Source organism: Pseudozyma flocculosa (genome assembly GCF_000417875.1).
Source record: "Pseudozyma flocculosa PF-1 unplaced genomic scaffold scaffold00027, whole genome shotgun sequence".
Taxonomy (NCBI): domain Eukaryota; kingdom Fungi; phylum Basidiomycota; class Ustilaginomycetes; order Ustilaginales; family Ustilaginaceae; genus Pseudozyma; species Pseudozyma flocculosa.
The window spans coordinates 108,457-128,861 of NW_006920895.1; the positions used below are offsets into that span (position 1 = coordinate 108,457).

At 61.0% G+C, this 20,405-nt stretch overlaps 4 protein-coding genes across 4 annotated transcripts; 2 read left to right on the forward strand and 2 right to left on the reverse strand.

Moving 5' to 3' along the window:
* Nucleotides 1-733: 733 nt before the first annotated feature.
* On the forward strand, nucleotides 734-2,858 carry PFL1_06536 (uncharacterized protein; the record flags this gene model as incomplete). The annotated part of the gene is made up of 3 exons (XM_007884079.1): nucleotides 734-908; nucleotides 1,273-1,457; nucleotides 1,593-2,858. The coding sequence occupies 3 exons, from the start codon at nucleotides 734-736 to the stop codon at nucleotides 2,856-2,858; spliced, it is 1,626 nt and encodes a 541-aa protein (XP_007882270.1).
* A 707-nt stretch (nucleotides 2,859-3,565) lies between these two features.
* On the reverse strand, nucleotides 3,566-7,374 carry PFL1_06537 (uncharacterized protein; the record flags this gene model as incomplete). Its single annotated transcript, XM_007884080.1, has 10 exons — nucleotides 3,566-4,042; nucleotides 4,124-4,211; nucleotides 4,316-4,996; nucleotides 5,077-5,925; nucleotides 6,031-6,179; nucleotides 6,264-6,417; nucleotides 6,518-6,630; nucleotides 6,710-6,767; nucleotides 6,850-6,972; nucleotides 7,064-7,374. 10 exons carry the CDS (start codon nucleotides 7,372-7,374, stop codon nucleotides 3,566-3,568), a joined length of 3,003 nt encoding a protein of 1,000 aa, XP_007882271.1.
* Nucleotides 7,375-14,168: 6,794 nt separating this feature from the next.
* PFL1_06538 (uncharacterized protein) lies at nucleotides 14,169-17,633 on the forward strand (the record flags this gene model as incomplete). The annotated part of the gene is made up of 1 exon (XM_007884081.1): nucleotides 14,169-17,633. The coding sequence occupies one exon, from the start codon at nucleotides 14,169-14,171 to the stop codon at nucleotides 17,631-17,633; it is 3,465 nt and encodes a 1,154-aa protein (XP_007882272.1).
* Nucleotides 17,634-18,516: 883 nt separating this feature from the next.
* On the reverse strand, nucleotides 18,517-19,924 carry PFL1_06922 (uncharacterized protein; the record flags this gene model as incomplete). The annotated part of the gene is made up of 4 exons (XM_007884153.1): nucleotides 18,517-18,549; nucleotides 18,667-18,757; nucleotides 18,900-18,939; nucleotides 19,060-19,924. 4 exons carry the CDS (start codon nucleotides 19,922-19,924, stop codon nucleotides 18,517-18,519), a joined length of 1,029 nt encoding a protein of 342 aa, XP_007882344.1.
* Nucleotides 19,925-20,405: the final 481 nt, after the last annotated feature.

Sequence of the window (20,405 nt, forward strand, 5' to 3'; positions counted from 1 at the left end):
TCTCCAGGGGGGAAAGAGAGCCCGTCGGAGCCGACACGAGGCGCACGATGGTGATCGGCTGCGCCAAGGAGTGGTTTGAATGTGCGACGGCGCCAGAGATCCCTCGTTGGCAGCCGCTTGCTCCGCCGCATCAGCTCCCGCCTGGCGTCCGTGAGAAGAAGCGGGCAGGGAGGCGAATTTCAACTGGCCCGGGCCCGGTTACCACCGACCACGACCCAAAGGGGGGGGCCAGGCTACCCACGGGGCCGGGTAAAGCCTGTATTGGCTGGCGCTTGTGACTTTTTGTAATTCAAACTGTCGGCGGCAATTGAAATCGACACGGTCGGTGATCGTGGACAGTACTGGGCAAACGGGGAGACGAGAGGGAGGCAAAGCGGCGGCGCCTGCCCCCAGCAAACAAGCTTGCAAAAGAAGACGGGTGGTGTGCCAGGCCCAGCAGAGGCCAGTTCTTCCCGGTGGACGGTCCACGGGCCCCGCGGCCAGCGCTTGCCTCTGGTCTGCCCGCCCGTGAGCTGATCAGAGGGCCCGCCTGGCGCCTCATCCTTCTTCGATCTGGCGCCCGCCCAGACCTGCCTGGCCCTTTGCCCTCTTGCGCGCCCGTCCGTCCGTCTGCCCGCCCGCCCGACCGCCCGTTTTCTCCCTTCGCTCGCGCTCGTCGCCTTCTCTCCCTCTTCCCTCCCCACACCTCGACCTATCCATCACCCCGTCCCCCCTCTCCCGTACCCACACCAACATGCCTGTCATCCAGCGATCCGCTGTGCGGGCTGCTAGCCGCACCGCCTCGCGCGCTGCCCGCAGCAATGCCGCCGCCTTCTCCACCGTTGCTCGCGCCCCTGTCGTCAACGCTTCCGCCAGCGTCCGACCTGCTATGCCCAAGATCGCCCAGGCTGTCCAGACTGCCGTTCAGGGTAAGTCGAGCTCTTCACCGCCACAGCAGCCGCCGGCGTACATCGCACGCGATCGTCTCTGTCCCGCGGCGTGGTTCTCGACGTTCGCCTCGGCATCCCACTCCGCCAAGGCCGGGAGGACCGCCCACCGTGTTGCCCCACGCGGTGGCCATCTCCCCCATCGAGAGGCAGCTCTGCGTCCGGGCTGGACCATTTTTGCCGCCCTTCCCGCCACAGGCCGGCCACAGGATGACGCGGTCCGGCCCCATCGCCTCGTCATCCATCTGCCGTGGTCGAGGCGTCAGGCGTCAGATGTTTTCTCGCGAGGATGTCACTGACCAAGTCAGCTTTGGCCCATTCTGCCGTCACCGTGGCACCCCAACAGCTCGCGGTCTCGCCACCGAGGCTCCGTCCAAGGGCGCTCAGGGCGCTGTCAAGACCGTCATTGGTCCCGTCGTTGACGTCCACTTCGACGGCGAGCAGCTCCCCCCCATCCTCAACGCCCTCGAGGTCCAGGACGTTGTCGGAGGTGGTCGTCTCGTTCTCGAGGTCGCCCAGCACCTCGGTGAGGTGAGTTGCGAGGACGCGCTCTGGCGCTTGCGCTCCCATTCATTCGACCTTTTCCTGGGATGATCCCATTCTCATACAACACCAAACCCTGCCGGATACCCCCTGTCCTGCCTTTTCGTCCTCGCTTTCTTGCAGAACACCGTCCGTGCCATTGCCATGGAGGGTACCGAGGGTCTCATCCGAGGCCAGAAGGTTCTCGACACCGGTCTGCCCATCCAGATCCCCGTCGGCCCCGGCACTCTCGGACGTATCATGAACGTCATCGGAGAGCCCATGGACGAGCGCGGTCCTATCAAGGGCAACAAGCTCTCCCCCATCCACGTCGAGCCCCCGGCGTTCGTCGACCAGTCGACCACTGCCGAGGTCCTCGAGACGGGTATCAAGGTCGTCGACCTGCTTGCCCCCTACGCCCGTGGTGGTAAGATTGGTCTCTTCGGTGGTGCCGGTGTTGGCAAGACGGTACTCATTCAGGAGCTCATCAACAACGTCGCCAAGGCCCACGGTGGTTACTCCGTCTTCACCGGTGTCGGCGAGCGTACCCGTGAGGGCAACGATCTCTACCACGAGATGATCGAGACTGGTGTCATCAATCTCGAGGGTGACTCCAAGGTCGCGCTCGTCTTCGGCCAGATGAACGAGCCTCCGGGTGCCCGTGCTCGTGTCGCCCTTACCGGCCTCACCATCGCCGAGTACTTCCGTGACGAGGAGGGCCAGGATGTGCTGCTCTTCATCGACAACATTTTCCGCTTCACCCAGGCCGGTTCGGAGACTTCGGCGCTTCTCGGTCGTATTCCCTCGGCCGTCGGTTACCAGCCCACGCTCGCCACCGACATGGGTGTCATGCAGGAGCGAATCACCACCACCAAGAAGGGCTCCATTACCTCGGTCCAGGCTGTCTACGTCCCCGCTGACGACCTGACTGACCCCGCCCCCGCCACCACCTTCGCCCACCTGGACGCCACCACCGTACTCTCCCGTGGTATTGCCGAGCTGGGTATCTACCCCGCCGTCGACCCCCTGGACTCCAAGTCGCGAATGCTCGACCCCGCCATCGTCGGCAGGGAGCACTACGACATTGCCACCGGCGTCCAGAAGCTCCTCCAGGACTACAAGTCGCTCCAGGACATCATCGCCATTCTCGGAATGGACGAGCTCTCCGAGGAGGACAAGCTGACCGTCGAGCGCGCCCGTAAGATCCAGAGGTTCATGAGCCAGCCCTTCGCTGTCGCCCAGGTCTTCACTGGTATCGAGGGCAAGCTCGTCTCGCTCAAGGACACCGTCGCTGCCTGCAAAGAGATCCTCCGCGGCGACCACGACGCCCTCCCCGAGAGCGCGTTCTACATGTGCGGTGGCATCGACGACGTCAAGAAGAAGGCCGAGGAGATCGCCCGAAGCTCGTAAAATGGTTCAAGCATGCGGTCCGCCTCGGCACCCCGATTCGGTCTGAGAGGCGGGCGCAGGCACGTCTTCGACCCCTTAGACTCTTTGTCGTCGACGTCCCCCACCGTCTCCTGCTCCTCTCTGTACCAAATTTGGCGTGGAGTGTAGGAGCGCTGTCCTCTTGTTCCTGAATTCAATCACTAGTTTCGTTTAAAGAAATCGGCTCCACTGTTTTATCGCTCTTCATCGATGCTGCAGCAACCTGCTTGCATGCGGGTCAACGTGCCATTACAGACGTTCGCCATCGGTTAGGCCGACATGCCTCGTTTACATCCCTGCGGGCATCGCGATCCTGCCGGGATGGTTGCTGGTGGTAAATCGCACGGCGCGAGGTCGAGTGGATGGGCAGATTCGGCGGCTGCCGACAGCCCCAAGAAGCGCGGCACGGTGGCATTCCTCGAAGCGTCGGAGTGCGCCCAGTCGTGCTGCCTTTGCCCACCAAGCGGTCCCGGATCGCAGACGACGCCAGTCCTGCTCAGAGCTGATGTCAACCGCGGTGGCTGTGGCGGCCAACATCGCGGGCAGCCGCTGATTAGCAGTCGCACGCCGCTTTGCCGGCCCCTGCAAGCTTGTCGTGTGGGATGACCGCGCGGATTCGGCCGGCCGGGACGTCGATGGTGAAGATGCAGAAAAGGACATCGTCCGGGGGTGACCGTCCTCAGCGCCGATTAGCGCCGCGGTTGCTGTTTGACGTCCCTGTGGATGAATCTGGTCAGCTGACGACCCGGTTCGACCCCGATGAGGTCACGCAGCTCGTCGGCCGACATGTCGCAGAGGTCTGCCAGGTCCCTGACCTGGCCCATGATGTACCTGTAGTTCTTCGTCGTGACGCCAGGCAGAGCCCGGAGCATGTCTTGCGGCGCCAGGTTGAATGAGTGCTCGCTGTTGGGGTTGATGCTGCGGCCTTTACCCGATTCAGACGTCGCGCCCGTAGACTCTTCGAGACCGACCATCGCCACGCGCGCGGCGTCGGGCTCTTCAAAATTCTGCTTGAGCTCGGCAAAGATGTCTGCCGTCGCAAACGGCGAGCTGGACCAGATGACCCTGAGACGAGGAAAGGCAGAAGTCAGGAGAACCAGCTTCGCCTGGATGTCGAGTTCTGAGTTGGCGCCGCGCATCGCAACGCTTTTTCCTTCATTCAAGGTCTGGCCCGGACGAGGAGATGGACAGCTTTCTGTCAGTCATCGCTGTTCTCGTAGCCTTGCGGCAGATCGTAGCCGACTTACCTGGAGTGAGAACGACTTGTCCTGCTCAAATTCGATTAGGAGGATGGGGTGCTGGTAGTGGACACTCATCAGCTCGCATTGAGTGTACCTGATCAGGAAGAGCAGAGGAGAGACGTCAGGGCAAGGCTGGGCGGGTCAATTTACAACGAGATTCGCTCGCGCTATAATCGTTCGAGTCTGCACCGTACTCACAGGCGTCCCGAGTTGAAGCTTTGCACCAGGTCGGGCAGGCTTTTTCTCTCGACGCACATTGTGGGCGACAGGATGTAGTCTCCGATCTGTAGCGTGCAGGGTACCACCTGGATGTTGGCCGCGTGCAGCATCGACGGCAGACTTGAACGGAACTCGCGCATATCGACGATGATCCTTGGAGGCTCCGCGGTAGCGGTCCTCTGGCCACCTGCCACTCGGCTGCTGACTGTCCGAAGGAATCGCTGATCGGCGTCCTCCGCCATGGGTCGGCCATCGGCTGTCAGGGGGAGGGCCATGTTGGACTTTTCCCGGATGAGCCGCTCAAATGCCTCTTTTTCCCTCCGGAGAGCGCTGAGGTAACGCTGCTCCTCGACAGAGTCGGCGTAGATGAGGAAGTAGACGCGGGCACCGATGCCCGGGTTGGTGCTGCGATAGACCTCGATGCGTCGGACAAACGCTGGATCCGGGTCGTACATGACGAAGAAGCGTGGCCGGAGCTCTTGCAGGATCTTGTCGTCTTGGTCGCCACGATATGGACGTACGACCACCAGGTTCTCCATGCTCAGCATGCCAAAGAAGGCATCGAACTCGACCTCGTCCATATCTGCGAGGCGGGAGGAAGCTTCACCGACAGCCTCCTCGCCGAAGTCTGCTTCCGCACGAGCTAGGGCAGACTCGATACTGACGAGCAAAGTGGGCGGTCTCCTATGATTCAGCGACTCCTTACTGGTATGACTGCTGGCTCCAAGGTGGGGACTCACAACTTAGACACCTGGCCCGCTTCTTCCTCTAGCGCTGCGCCGCCACCCTCCGATGCAGAGCCACGCGTGAAGCGACCGCCGGCGACGCTCGCCGCACCGCCCCTTTGCCTGCGCCTCTTGAGAAGCTGTTGCTGGCCCCGTTGCTGAAAAGCCTCTTTCCGTTTGAGGGCCTCGGAAGTTGCCGCACCCCTTTCACCTGATCGCTCGAGGCGATTGGCGTCCGAGGGCCCGGATGACGCCTGCCCATCACTCCTGAGGTTGGCGTTGAGCTTGCCCAGCCCCCCCTTCCAGAAGAAGTAGTCGCGCAGGAGCCGGCGCATCAGAAGCTTCCCGGGACTGTCGGGAGGGCACTGGTGCATAGTAGAGAGGATCTCCCGGATCTGCGAGCAGGTGCGTTCCGAGTTGGTCATGATCAAGATCGTGTTGTTGGTTGGGCCGGTTAGATCGACCTCCGAAAAGTGAATCTCCTGCTCGATCTCGTCGAGGACTTCTTTCAACAGGTGCCATTTCGGCAGCTCCTCGAGGACGGGCGTCACTTGTTCTGGCAGCTGTGTGTCGGCAGCCGTCCGTTGTCGCGCACCTTCGGCGCTCGTGGTTGCCTCCGCCTCTCGGAGGGCCTCCTCGCCGTCCGCGTCGATGCCGTCTTGGTCCAAGGATCGCGAGAGCATCGGGTTCTCCGTCCACAGATACGCCCTCCGCTTGGCCTCGACGAAGATTGTGTTGGCCGCATCCATGTAAAGCCAGGGGGATTGATTCTGGCGAGCCGTTCCGCTCACTGTTGTCGTGTTAGAAGCCAGTATCGTCTCGAGGAAGGAGTTGAACGTCACGGCATCGTACGTGAGCAGATAGCTGTTGCGCGATCCGAGTCCGTGGGGATCGGGTCGGACCTCAAGGCGAGGGCGTCAGCTGCAACACCTGTGCATCCCCCGGAACTCCTGCAGCCGCAGCACTCACTTCAGCAGGCTTCTGAGCGTAGTCAGGTCGCCGACAAGCTGCTTCGTTTTGCCGCTGACGCGGTGCCAGATCGGATCGAGCTGACGCCTGACCATGACGTCGAACGCTCTGAAGATGGCATTCTCGATGGAGAAATCGTCGGTTTCGACCTTGGCGCCGTCATTGATCGAAGCAACGGGACGGTCAGCCGCTGGCGGATCGCTTTTGCACATACGTTCTGAAAGGTCACTCACGTTCGCGTTCCCCCTCTTGAGCTCGGACAGCGTCGCATCCAGGCATTCGACAATGGCAGTCTGGATGTCGCGCATCGAACGGCTGAGTGGTTGGTGGAGTTCGATGACATCTGCCTTTCTTTGGCCGAGGTCTTTGTTCGTCTGCTTGTGGAAACTAGATTGGGTTTGGCATCGCAACGAGAACGCCGTATGAGCGGGCAGGAGATCTCGTTTCGACTTGCCGCTTGACTCTGCGGGCTACATTGAGTACGCACCGTGGCCATAGCTCGACCTTGCGTATCCTTAGCTGGCTCATCACCGTTTGCAGGGGGCTCACACCGGCGGTGAAGTGCTCCGGTTCGTCTGAAAAGGCCTTGAGGAAGCCGTCCTGCCAGGATCAAGACCGAACACCGACCCAATCAAACACTGTACGCGGCAACGACGTTCGGGCAGGCCATGATGCGTACCTTGTTCTCTTGTCGGTAGATGCGCAGGATGAATGCTTCGACAGAGGTAGGCGTGACCCTGGCAAGAAGCCAAAAGCGTGGGCTCTGACGATAAGACCCAGCTCGTTGACGCAGGCAACGTTCCCTCAGCCTACACTCACTTTTCAGCATGCATCACGGCGAGGCCAGTGATGAGCCCTGTCGGGATCCTCTTGCTCAACATGTCGACGACCAGGATGCGGGACGTTACGCTAAGGATCCCGCCAGAGAGGTACGTTTCCTGCCTGCAACGGCCCGACATCGAATCCAGGCAGATGTGTTCAGTTGAGGACGATGAGCGCCATTTGAACGGGTCTTTGAGCTGTTCACGCTCACCTCTGCTTGGCCGGCATCTCATGATGGATAGTGCGCATACCGGGCTTTCTGACGCCCAGTGTGGTGAGCTCCTCGCCGATGCCAGCTTCCTCCTCTGCAGAGGCGTTGACGAGGATGACTAGGTTTTTAGGCCCATCGTAGATCCTCAAGACAGTGCTGACGATGCGCCGCATACCGAGGCCTCGGGCCATGATGACCAAGACGTCGCCCTCATCCGGTGAATCGTCTGGACCTGGCACCAGCGAACTGATGATGGCTTGGTGGAATGGCAGCAGCGAGGCTCGCTCGAGCAGCGATTCGGTGGTATCCATCGTGTAAGACGTGATCCTTCCTGCCGGCTGCTAAGAACAGGCTGGGTGAGGCATTACAGCAGGACTTGTGTTGCTGGCGAATGTCGAAGGTGATTGGACGGCGGTGGTGGTGGTGGCGAAGAACGTTTTGGGTACCCACCTGCATCGACCCAGCCTGCGTCCGCCCAGGAAAATGTGGAGGGCGTCCATCGGTCTGACTGGACGCGTGGCGCAGTTGGCTCAAGCCAGACTGAGCTCCAAACTCGGAATTCGGCAATGGCACACCTACCCCAGTCTCTCTCACTGCTGTCAGCACGGCCTCCGACGACCTGCTGACTCTGCATCTTGACCCCCAGCAGAGCCTATTCTCCCACCAGAGAACCACAGATGAAGAATGAATCAGCCACAATGAGCATACATAGCTAGCAGCAGGACCATAGCTAGCAGCAGGGTGGGGCCCATTTTGGATCGTAGGCAGGCTACGATCTGAAATCAGGAATCGATCCCTGTCTTCGATTATCCCGATGTGCAGCCTAGCTACGATCTCAAATCGGGCATTGAGCCCTGTGTACGATTTTTCGGATGCGCAGCCTAGCTACGATCTAGCTACAATCCAAAATCCGACATTTTTTTGGCAGGCTCTTCTTGTTGGAACACCTCGCCGTCTCGCACAAAAAACGCAAAGGATAAACCGATTCGATCAGAAGGGACACTCTAGAGCACTGGACGCGCCCTTCGGGCCCGGCTCCTGCGAGTCCCGACCCGAGCCATCAGGTAAGGCAAGGGTAGCCGTAAGGAGCAGCTCCTACCCCCGATGCTACCCCTCACCGACGGTCAATCCCCCTTCATTCCTACCCCTCCATTCCTACCCCTTTAGATAGACACGTCCAGTCATCTAGAGAGCCGCGGTTCACGGTCGAGTCAAGCAACTCGACCAAAGAGACGGAGCGGCACGGTCCCCTGTAGCTACAGGATCATGGTTGCTGCTCTAGAGGTCTATAGTAACCCGCAGCGCAAAGTTGTAGCGTATATATATGACCAGCTTCTGGTCGCCGATGGGACCGCTTCTTTATCGAATCTTGCACACTTCATCCCCTTCTATCGGTTCGCTTACCCTCACACACTCTTCCACATCTCTACAAGCAACTACAGTCGCCTGCCTTGCGTCTTCGACAACTAGTCCGTCGGTCTACCCTCGACCTGGCCCCGAAGCCGTTCCGAGTCCAGGAACAACAACTCGACTCCTACGGTTTGACTCCATACTGTCCTTCGGTGTTCCAGACAACTAGACTTGTTGTTTGTCGTCGGTTCTGACTTGCACGCACCCTAGCAGGTGTCCCAATACAAAGCGCGCGCGTGATGTTGGCGACGTTGATGCAGGTTGGTGGCGTCGATGGCAGCCTGGTGGCGGCGGCGGGCGAAGGTCCGATGGCGGGCGAGGGTCGATGGCAGGCAAAGGGCCGATGGTAGTGGTTGGGAGGGAGGGAGCGAGGTGGAGCGGGCAAGACTATATACCAAGGCACGCGGGCGGGTGAGGCTCAGCTGGCGGGCAGGGGGTCAGCTGATGGGTGTAACGGTCGACCTGGCGAGTGCGCAGAGGAGTATCCGAGGGCGGAGAAATCTCTGCACGTCAGAGGGCGATCGCTTCAGTGCTCCCGTCAGAGGCGCAAGCAAGGTTCGGGAACGGCGGGTTGATACCGAGGGCGGCTGTGAGCACCGTTGGCAGGCGTCCACGGTCAAGGATGACTACGGAAGTGAGCTGGCGATGGTGATCTGTTGATAGGCGTCATATTTGCTAGGCAACGGTAGCCTCGGGCTCTCACGTCGATGGAAGACGAGCAAGCTGTGAGGACTGGTATTGACTAGACTGGATGAGGGGCATCCAGTCTACCGACGCGGAGGAGGACTAGGCTATATACTGTCTACCTACGGCGTCGAGGCATCCCTGCCTCGACCAATCAGAAATGGCCTCTATTGTCCTATTGTCCTCCATTGTCATCCCAGGGCGTTGCTCCGAGGTGGGACGCCACCGTTGTGCCCGAAGCCTAGCCCTTGGCCCTCAGTGCGGATCTGAAGCGTCCTCCTGCCAGCAGGAGCAACTGCGGAGCCGCACGGTGCGTGCCGACGTTGCCTGGCGCGCAGAGGATTGCTGGCGGCCTGGTGATTCCTCTCCGCGGCCGCGCGGAGAGAATTCACTTCGGCTCCGGAATCCTCTGCTCCGCTGGCCCGCGCCGCTCAGCCCCGATTGAGCCAGGGCTGTGACAGCGGGCGGGAGGTCAGGCAGAGGGCGTGCGTGCGTGCTCACACAGGCCAGCCAGCGAGCCTGCGTGAGCACGCATGCAGGCCTGACTGGCGGCGTGGCCTGGCCTCCACTTTTTTTTTGCGCGCGCGCAAGCTTAGTCAGCCTCGCCAGCCGGCCGGCCCCTGAGCCAGCCAGCTGGCCCACCCGCGCGCCCGCCCGAGCCTGCCAGCCAGCCCAGCCCACCCGCCACCCGCCCGAGCCTGGCTGCCAGCCAACCAGCTGGCTTGACTGCTTGCTGGGCAGAAGCGGCGGCGAGAGCTGTCAATCATCAGAATCCTCGGAGACAGCTCCCCGAGGTTTCCGATGATTGACGGAGGCGGCAGAGCAGGCAGAAGTATTGGAACACCTGTTAGGGTGCGTGCAAGTCGGAACCGACGACAAACAACGTTGATCTTTGCAACTGTAGAGTTCTTGCTCATGATGATCTCAGCCTTTCCTCTGATTCGGCTGAGCGAGATGAGGTTCGCTGCATAGCTTGGGATGTATAGGACGTTCTCGAGCGTCACGATGCCGATCTTGCCTTTCTCCAGATTGACCTTGATGTGCACCGTTCCTTCTCCATCGGCTTCCGTCTCTGCGCCATTTGCGCTGCGAATGACACGTCCGCTTACGGGCTTTAGGTCCGTGAAGAGCGCTGCTTTGGTGCAGATGTGCGTCGTAGAGCCTGAGTCAATGATCCAGCGTCCGTTAGTGACGGAGCAGTGCTCTAGAGTGGAGAAAGTCGACTCGGTTGCCGATGGGACTTCCATAGCCGCGAACGTCGCATCCAGGGCTCGAGAATGGTGGTTCCTCCTGAACGGGGGACATGATCCAGACTCCTTCTTGGGGTTGCTGCACTTGTTTGCAAAGTGTCCCTTCTCTTGACAACGGTAGCAGACAATGTCCTCGATTCTTCGTTGAGGGCGTGGTCCAGAGCTCTTCTTCTCGAAGCGCCCTTGGTGTCGTGGCTTCTGAGGCCTAGACTGGGTAAAGAAGGCTGACATTCCCTGTCGAGTCTTCTGCGTGAGGCCGTGCGAGTTGAGTCCTAGCTCCAGTTCCTTGGACCGGAGCTTGGCAACGATGCCATCGAACTCGGCTTTCTCGTCGAGGGGCTCGGTGACGATCTCGAACTGTTCGTCGTCGAGTCCTATGCGTCAAACTAGAAGCCTGTTTTGCTCCCTCTGGTTGCGGTAGGTCTCCTCAATCTGCGCTTTGAGGTTGCCATTCTCGCAACAAAGCCCTTTCATCAGGACGGTGTACTTCTTGTGCATCGTGACTTCGACGCCACCAAGGTGCAGTTGCTCCGACAACTCCTTGATCTTGCCAACGAAGCCATCGATGCTTGCCTTTTCTTGCTTAAGACTGTTGAACTCGGTCTCTAGTTCCTCGAGTCGCCACTTCATCGAGCTTGCAAAGGACTGTTCGAGTTTCGCCCAAATCGCATGGGCATCCTCAAGCTCTAGAATCGTATGCTTGATCTCGATTGACAGGCTCAAACGGAGGAGGCCAACTGCAGTATTGTTTGCGTCGATCCATTCCTTGTACTTCTCTGGTTCGAGGATGCTGTCAGGTCAAGGCAGTTCCCCTTGAACAATGCGCCAGATCTTTGATGCCTTCTGGAGGAAGACATCCGTCGACTCCTCGCGCCAGCGGTAGTAGTCCGCTGCGTTGGTGAGTCGGGGAAGCTTCTGGTTGTTCATGATGATGGCGTTTCCCACGGTAGTCATCCTGATCTGCGAAGTAATAGTGGACGGGGTGGAATAGATCTCTGTTTTGGGGATTGAATCGAGATGCTGACCTTCTTCAGCTTGAGGGGTCGAACCGAGGGGTGTTGCCCTTCGCGGACGAAGCGAATAGGAATTGCCTGAACTTGAGTCACGACGGGCACTTGGGCTCATAACCTATTGGGACACCTGTTAGGGTGCGTGCAAGTCGGAACCGACAACAAAAACAAGTCTAGTTGTCTGGAACACCGAAGGACAGTATGGAGTCAACCGTAGGAGTCGAGTTGTTGTTCCTGGACTCGGAACGGCTTCGGGGCCAGGCCGAGGGTAGACCGACGGACTAGTTGTCGAAGACGCAAGGCAGGCGACTGTAGTTGCTTGTAGAGATGTGGAAGAGTGTGTGAGGGTAAGCGAACCGATAGAAGGGGATGAAGTGTGTAAGATTCGATAAAGAAGCGGTCCCATTGGCGACCAGAAGCTGGTCATATATATACGCTACAACTTTGCGCTGCGGGTTACTATAGACCTCTAGAGCAGCAACCATGATCCTGTAGCTACAGGGGACCGTGCCGCTCCGTCTCTTTGGTCGAGTTGCTTGACTCGACCGTGAACCGCGGCTCTCTAGATGACTGGACGTGTCTATCTAAAGGGGTAGGAATGGAGGGGTAGGAATGAAGGGGGATTGACCGTCGGTGAGGGGTAGCATCGGGGGTAGGAGCTGCTCCTTACGGCTACCTTTGCATTACCTGACGGCTCAGGTCGGGACTTGAAGGAGTCGGACCCGGGAGGCGCGTCCAGTGCTCTAGAGTGTCCCTTCTGATCGAATCGGTTTATCCTTTGCGTTTTTTGTGCGAGACGGCGAGGTGTTCCAACACTCTGCACCGATGCCACCACCTTCGTTAGCCGATGTCACCACCATCGTTGGCTTGCCGCCACTGCCACCGCCAACGCCGACTCGCCGCCACCATCAATGCCGATCCGCCGCCACCATCGACGCCAACTTGCTTGCACCTTGCACACGAAGCCGGTGACAAGCAGCACACTCCGCCTCCACACCCGCCGTCAAGCCATCAGGACATCGTCAGGTGAGTCGAACATGCCGCATATGCCGCACTGATTTGATTGCTGCTGCGCTCCTCTTCAACCGCCGCTGCGACTGCCACCCATCGCCACCCTGCAGCCGTTGCGCCCTGGGACATCCATCCCCGTCCCGCATGATCTTGGTGAGTTGATGATGCCACCCTATTGCTGGCAATACCTGCGCCTACTGCTGACCCCTTTTCTTCCGTTTGCCTCTTTCCACCTCCTTTCTGCCGCCTGCCCCATCTGCATGCTGTTGTACGCTTCCTCACTGCACAGGCGCGATCGTATCATTGCTTCTAGTATTGTAGATAGGAATTAATTGATCGTAGCTTCCATTCTGACCGCTGTCTGGCTACGATCTGAAAAATCGTAGGTAGACCAGTCTAGCTACGATCTGAAAAATCATAGGCAAAGTACGATCTAAAAATCCGCAAGGCTTGTCTGGATCCATAAATCATTTGTGTAGAAGGATCCCCTATGATCTGAAAATTGTAGACAGGCTACGCCTACCTACAATCTGCCAGATCATAGGTTGGCCCTGCTGCTAGCTATGACAGTTGGCTGGCGGGCTTGCACAAGTCATTGGCGCAGGAGATCGCCAATTTCTGGCCATAGGTGGCCTGCAGCCATTTTTTGGCATAGATGACCCCCCAATATCCCAACTTCAGGCCATAGGTCAGCCCATGGCCAAAAAACGACCTGGTTTTTGATGCTAGCTATGAATCTATCTGCACAGTATCAGTTTCAAGGATTCTCTTGAAGCCTGCTGAAGTGTTTGTCAGGTTCTTGGCAATTTAATGAGCCAGTGAGAATGGCCAAAGTGCTCCCTTGAAGCTTGTGGTCTCTGACAGCAGCAGCAGGTCGGCCGCGTAGAGTGGACCTGTCTGCAAGCGCGTGCGGGCCAAAGTGCGGATGTCGGAAGTCAGAGGGAAAAGGCGGGGTGCAGGTGCGCTTGCCGGCCTGTCCGGCCTGACCAGGCCTGCATCCACTCGCGCGCGTTCATGCAGACCGCAACAAGACTCGAGCAGGCGCAAGGCAGCCTCGAAACGTGAAGTTCAGGCCTTCTAACCTGGATTATCAAAGTTACGTGCAAATAGCTGTACTCCTGACCTGCGAATCATCCAAAGAATTCGTCCGCTGATATGCCAAATTCCCAGCTACGATTCACATAATTTTCAATGCCCCCTTTTTTTGGTGGCGAGGCGAGGGTCCTGGCCCTGCACGCCCGTGTGTCTTCTCGGCTGCCTTGCTTGCGTGCGTGTGGCCCCGGCCTGGCCAGTTCGGGTGGCAAAGGCGGGCCAGACGGGCCCAGCCTCCTTGGTTTTTGCCACCCTCCCCACCGACTGAGCCACGGGCCGTCCCTTATCGCTCCACCCTTTCCCTCTCCCTCTTTCCGTGCCACCACCACCACTGCAGCGACTCTCGTTGTCGGCTTTCCCCTCCTCCAACCCTTCGTCTCTTGACCACTCCTTGTCTCGTTTCGTCTCGGGCGCCGATCTCCCGCCATTCTTCCTTCGTCGGCGTTCTAGGTTGCCGAGCTCCAGAGCTCGCCGTTTGCCACCCAGCCACCCTTCACTTCAGTCTGCCCATGCCCACGCCGTCTTCGTAGCCCATTGTCTGCTGGCACCTTCTCCCTGCGATCGCCCCACCGAGCTGCTGAGCTGCCGGCAGTCCTCAATCAAGCTCTCCTCCCACCACCCACGCTCTTCCACTCCTGCATACAAGCCATGGCGCCGCCGCCGGGACCTCGCCGCTCCAGCCGTCAGTCGATCTCGCGTGGGCAGGGCAGCGCTGCGTCCGGCTCAGACGGCAGGGACGAGCTCGACATGCTGGGCGACGATGCACGAACGGCGACGACGCCGTCGCCCGAGCTGGGCCGCGGTAGCCAGCGAGCCTCTTTCGCCTCGTCGGCAGGCTCGACCACGCCGGCCACCATCGCCTCCAACATCTCGTCAGCCCGCGCCTCGGGAACCGTGACTCCTGCCACGTCGATCGACGACGCCGAGGAAGTGCTTTTACCCGTGCCGGCCAGCAAGGCATCGGCGTCGCGTACCGGGCCTGTCAAGGGCGCCTTCAGCCCGACCAACCAGCCTCCGGCCGTCAAGTTCGAAGCTGGCCACGCCTTCGTCGAGATCCCTTCCCACACTTCCTCGCAGCGATCCACCCGAGCCTCGACGAGGGCGTCAGTACCCACGCGCAGCGCCCTCAAGAGGTCGACTTCTGCAGCAGGCGATGCCGCGGCCGCTCCCTCCACCAAATCGACCGGCAAGCGCAAGATCGAGGCGATCGTCATCAGCAGCAGTTCTGACGACGAAGCAGAGAAGCAGCGACAGCCGCAGCCCCCGCTGCGCCCTGCCAAGAGGAGCAGGACTTCAATCGGCGGCAGCTCATCGATGCGCAAGTTCGACGAAGACAAATACAAGGATGGCGATGACATCAACGACGATGAGGATGACGAGACCGAGGACGAGACTGAGTGGTACATGGCGGCCAAATTCACGCCCAAGGCCGCGAAGGGCAAAGGCCAGACAAAGGCCATGGCAAAGGGCAAAGGCAAGATCGTCAAGGGTGTGGACGAGGATCCGCACGAGGACGCCGACGTCAAGGCTGCGCCGCCTGCCACGCAGCAGCGATCCGCGCTTCAGCGCACCAGCAGGCGTTCGACGGCAGCCGCTGCTGCCGCTGCTGCCCCCGCCATGAAGGGGGACAGTGACGGCGATGAGGAGCTAGTCGCGCTGTCGCTTGAGCTGGCGTCCGAGGGCGTATCGGATGTCCCTGAACCTGCTTCGGTTGCTACCAAGTCCAAGGGACGCCGTGCCGCCGCCAACGCGGCCTCCATCAAGACCAAGGCCAAGGCTGCGCTCGACGAGTACCAGGTCGATGACGACAATTCGGGATCCGACAGCGATTTCGAGCCGGTCGGCTACAGCAAGCGTGCTTCGCGCTCGGCCCGCCAGGCACGCCTCAAGCGCGACATCGACATCGACTCTGATGCCAGCTCCTTGGACGGCTCCGACGACAGTGAGCTGAGCGACGAGGACGCTCCGCTCGCCGCTGGCTCGTCGGCTGGCCCGTCGACCGGCCTCGCCGCCGGCAGCATGCGCGAGGAGCAGCAGTACGAGACGGCCAAGCAGCGTGCGGCGCGCTTGCGGAGCGAGAGGCGCCAGGCGCGCCTCAAGAACAAGAACGTCCGCAGCCAGTACGAGAAGAACAAGCGCGCGCTCGTGGCGCACCACCCTGAGCTCAAAGACGTATGGGAGAAGCTGCGGGACGGCGTCGCGGTCATCAAGCCGGAGCAGGCCGAGCAGCCGGCGGGGCTCAACATCAAGTTGCTGCCGTTCCAGCGCGAGGGCCTCGACTGGCTCAAGCGGCAGGAGGCGGGCCCCTGGAAGGGAGGCATGCTGGCCGATGAGATGGGCATGGGCAAGACGATCCAGATGATTAGCCTGATGCTGAGCGACCGCCAGAAGCCGTGCCTGGTGCTGGCGCCGACGGTGGCTATCATGCAGTGGCGCAACGAGATCGAGCAGTACACCGAGCCGCGGCTCAAAGTGGAGCTGTGGCACGGCGCCAACCGCACCCAGGACGCCGACCGGCTGCGACGCGCCGACGTGGTGCTGACGAGCTATGCGGTGCTCGAGAGCTGCTACCGCAAGCAAGAGACGGGTTTCCAGCGCAAAAAGATGCGTGTCAAGGAGGATTCAGTGCTTCATGCCATCCACTGGCGCCGCATCATCCTCGACGAGGCGCACAACATCAAAGAGCGCGCCACCAACACGGCCAAGGGCGCCTTCGCGCTCAAGGGCGACTTCCGCTGGTGCCTCAGCGGCACGCCGCTGCAGAACCGCGTGGGGGAGCTCTACTCAATGATCCGCTTCCTCGGCGGCGACCCGTACGCCTTCTACTTCTGCAAAAAGTGCCCGTGCAAGTCGCTCCACTGGCAGTTCAGCGACCGCCGCAACTGCGACAGCTGCGGTCACACGCCCATGCACCACACGTGTTTCTGGAACAACGAGATCCTCAAGCCCATCCAGAAGAACGGCGCTGAGCAGGGCGAGGGCAAGGACGCTTTCGGCCGCCTCCGCCTGCTGCTCGAGCGCATGATGCTGCGTCGCACCAAGCTCGAGCGCGCCGACGACATGGGCCTGCCGCCCCGCACCATCGAGGTGCGCCGCGACCTGTTCAATGAGGAGGAGGAGGACCTGTACACGTCCCTCTACTCGGACACAACGCGCAAGTTCTCGACCTACCTCGACCAGGGCACCGTGCTCAACAACTACAGCAACATCTTTACGCTCCTGACGCGGATGCGCCAGATCGCCAACCACCCTGACCTGGTGCTCCGCTCGCAGTCGGGCGTCTCGAACCGTCTGTTGGGCGAACAGCAGGACGAGCACCACGTGTGCAAGATCTGCGCCGACGTGGCCGAGGACGCCATCATGTCGCGCTGCCGCCACGTCTTCTGCCGCGAGTGCGTGCGCCAGTACCTCGAGACCGACCTTCCGCCCGACGCGGGCGCGCCCGACTGCCCCTACTGCCACGCCACGCTCTCGATCGACCTCGAGGGGGAGGCTCTCGAGCCGCCGCAGCCGCTCAACAATGCCTCGGACGGCGGCCGCAGCGGCCGACAGGGCATCCTGTCGCGCCTCGACATGGACCAGTGGCGCTCCAGCACCAAGATCGAGGCGCTCGTCGAGGAGCTGACGCAGCTGCGCGCCGAGGACAAGACGATCAAGTCGCTCGTCTTTTCCCAGTTTGTCAACTTCCTCGACCTGATCGCCTTCCGCCTCCAGCGCGCCGGCTTCCAGATCTGCCGGCTCGAGGGCAACATGTCGCCCGAGGCGCGCAACAAGACGATCAAGCACTTCATGGAGAACCCCAACGTCACCGTCTTTCTCGTCAGCCTCAAGGCCGGCGGTGTGGCCCTCAACCTAACCGAGGCGTCGCGCGTCTACCTCATGGACCCGTGGTGGAATCCCTCGGTCGAGGTGCAGGCCATGGACCGCATCCACCGACTGGGCCAGCATCGACCCATCATCGTCAAGCGCATGATCATCGAAAACAGCATCGAGAGCCGCATCATTGAGCTGCAGAACAAGAAGAGCGCCATGATCGAGGCCGCCATCGGCAAGGACGAGTCAGCCATGGGCCGCCTCAGCGTCGCCGATCTCCGCTTCCTCTTTACGCTCTGAACGATAGCACGCCGGCGTGCACTGACCGCCCGTCGCTGCATCTCGATCCGTCACGAGCACCCCCACCGGAAAGCAAAAAACCGAAAAAAAAGGGCGCGCGGAAAATGCGCACTCTCATCCGCCGCTTGTTCAAGCCTCTTGATGCTGGGCTGGGCTGGCCAGCCCGACCCGGCTTGGCGTGACTCGACTCGACACCAATCTGTCCGCCCGTCCGTTCGTTTGTCAATTCTCTCGTCCTTCCGTTGTTGTTGCAGCCCGCATATCTTTGCGCGTCAAAAAAGGCCACCGCGTCCATCTCTGGCGCCTCCTTTGACATTCGGCGCACGCGCACACGCGCGCGCCCATCTCTCCAAGACGACTGGCAGGTCGCACGCGTCAGCATCGTTTCGCACTCTGCGGCAGCCATCGTCCGCCTCGTCCCAGGTCTCTGTACGAATCACTGCAACAAAGCTGCTCGACTGCGCGCAATCCATGCTTGCCAATCACGCGCAGCATCTGTCCACACATCTTCGTCGCACGGCCTGACTGCACAAGCAACTGACGACTAGACGGTGAGTGATTTCGCACGGCGCAAGCTACAGCAGGTCGCCGATCTGGCTGAGGAAGCCTTGGTACTCGCTGCTACCCTCGTGCGCTCTGGCCTCGTTGGCAGCTCCTGGGTGCGAAAGGGGCTTGTGGAAGAGTGCGCTCATCAAATCGGGTTTCTTTCCATCGTCGTCGATGGTGCTGTTGTCAGCATCGTCGTCGCCTTGCCCCTCCGCCGATCTTGACGACGCAAGAGGCGCGGCGTCGATACGGGCGGGCAGGCCAGCCTTCCTCCTCTCTGCCTCCTGCTGCTTCCTTTTTCGGATCGACGAGGGTACAAAGGCGGTCGCTTCCTTTTTCAGGTCTCGCAGTTGCGGTGCGGCTGAAATGACTGACGGCGGAGGGACGGGCGGTGCGCTGGGCCGAGGCGGAGGTGGCCGGTGGTGCTGCGGCTGTGGCGGCGGCGCACCGTAGGATGGACCGCCACGGTAACCCCCTCGATACCCACCTCGTTGAGGAGGAGGAGGAGGAGGAGGAGGAGGAGGAGGAGGAGGAGGAGGAGGAGGAGGAGGATGGAGAGACGGTCGTGCTCCGCCTTGCTGTGGAGGGGGAGGAAAGGGGGGCGGCGGGCCGCTGTAGCCGCCTGGAGGGGGTGGACGATTGGGCGGATAGGGTGGTGCGAAGCCGTGGGATGGCGGAAGGGGTGGTGGCGCTCCGAGTGGCGGCGGAGGCTGCGCGTACCGCGGCATCGGAACGGGCGGCGGCAGCAATGGCGGCCGAGCTGTCGTGGTTCGGAGACGAAGGCAATGTGGCAGAAGAGGGGAGGAATGCGAGGCGAGCTCGTCAGCGCGGTCAGGTTGGAATGCGGCGGCACGGCGCCGTTCAGAGAAGCCGGGCTTACCTGGACGATTGCCGCTCAGAGGTCCAGTCGGGATTGAAGAGGAAGAAAGTGGAGGTGGTCCAGGCAGCAGCGGCGGGGGACCAGATGGCATGACGATGCCTTCATCATCATCTTCGTCGTCGTCGTCGCTGTCCTCTGCTCGATCCTGCTGAGCGAGGTGGTATGGCGGTGGACCCGGCGGAAGAGGTGGGGGACCTTCGGGAAGCACGATGTCGTCGACGCTATTGTCGTCGCTATCGTCATCGCTTTCGTTGTCGTTGGGGTCGCTGCTGCCGCCGCCCTGGCCAGGCGGTGGGTCGAGTGGGATCGGTGCAGTCGGGGTTTCTGCGGCCACCGTCGAGGGCCCGGCTTCGATCAGACCTTCTTCGAGCAGCTGCTGGTAGGGTTTTTCGGCGTAGGGCATACCAGGCGGGGGTGCGCCGTACGGGTTGAAGGTTGGGTCGTAGTAGATGCTCCATCTGGGGTCCCGCCCACTGACGCCGCCCTTGCCCATGCCCATCCCCGGACCTGCCGCTGCTGCCGCCGCTGCCCGCTTTTGCCCTTGTTCGATCCTGAGCTCCTCTTGGTCCTTTTCGTAGCCGACGACGAGCTTGCGCTGTTCGGGGTGCTTTGCGACGTAGTCTCTCTTGATGGCGTCGATGCGGTCGACCTCTGCTCGCAGTGCTTCGAGGTCGGCCTGGTCCTGGGGAGTGCGGTTTTGCTTGCGTTCGAGGGCACGTATGTCGTTTCTGAGCGGGGCAAGATCCTTGCGGAGCACGACGGCCTCGCGGACCTTTGCGCGCTCGTCGCGGTTGCGCTTGGCCTGCTTTGCCTGTGCCGCCTTGCGTGCTGCCTGTACCGGGTCGGCCGGCTTGGACTTGGCCATGGTGGCGAGCGAGCGGCGGGCGGCGGTGACGGTGACGGCGTTGGTGTGCGAGGAGGTGACGGGGGCAAGACTGAATGTGCGGATGAGGGATGGTGGTGGTGGTGGTGGTGGTCGTGGAAGAAGGAGCGAGGCCAACGAAAGGCCCTGGACCCCAGGCGCGAGGAAGCGGCTGGAAAGGCACGGAGGGCATGTCGGAATTCGGAGAGCGCGTTGGAAAGTTGAGTGGGTGAGGCCTGGCAGGGAGGGGTTGAGGTGGAGGCCTGCCGGGCTGGCTGCAGCTGCTGGCGGGTGGCGCGGTAGTTCACTCAAAGGTACGGTCGGTGTTGGTCTGGTCTGGTCTGGTCTGGTCTGGTTGGGCAGCGGGGAAAACGACGTCGGGCCAAGCGCCGCCGCAACCGCACCTCGGCTTCCTCACAGTCTTTTGGGCACTCACCGCCCTTTGCTTCTTCAACGCCCACCACCAACCTACAACCTCCGCTAG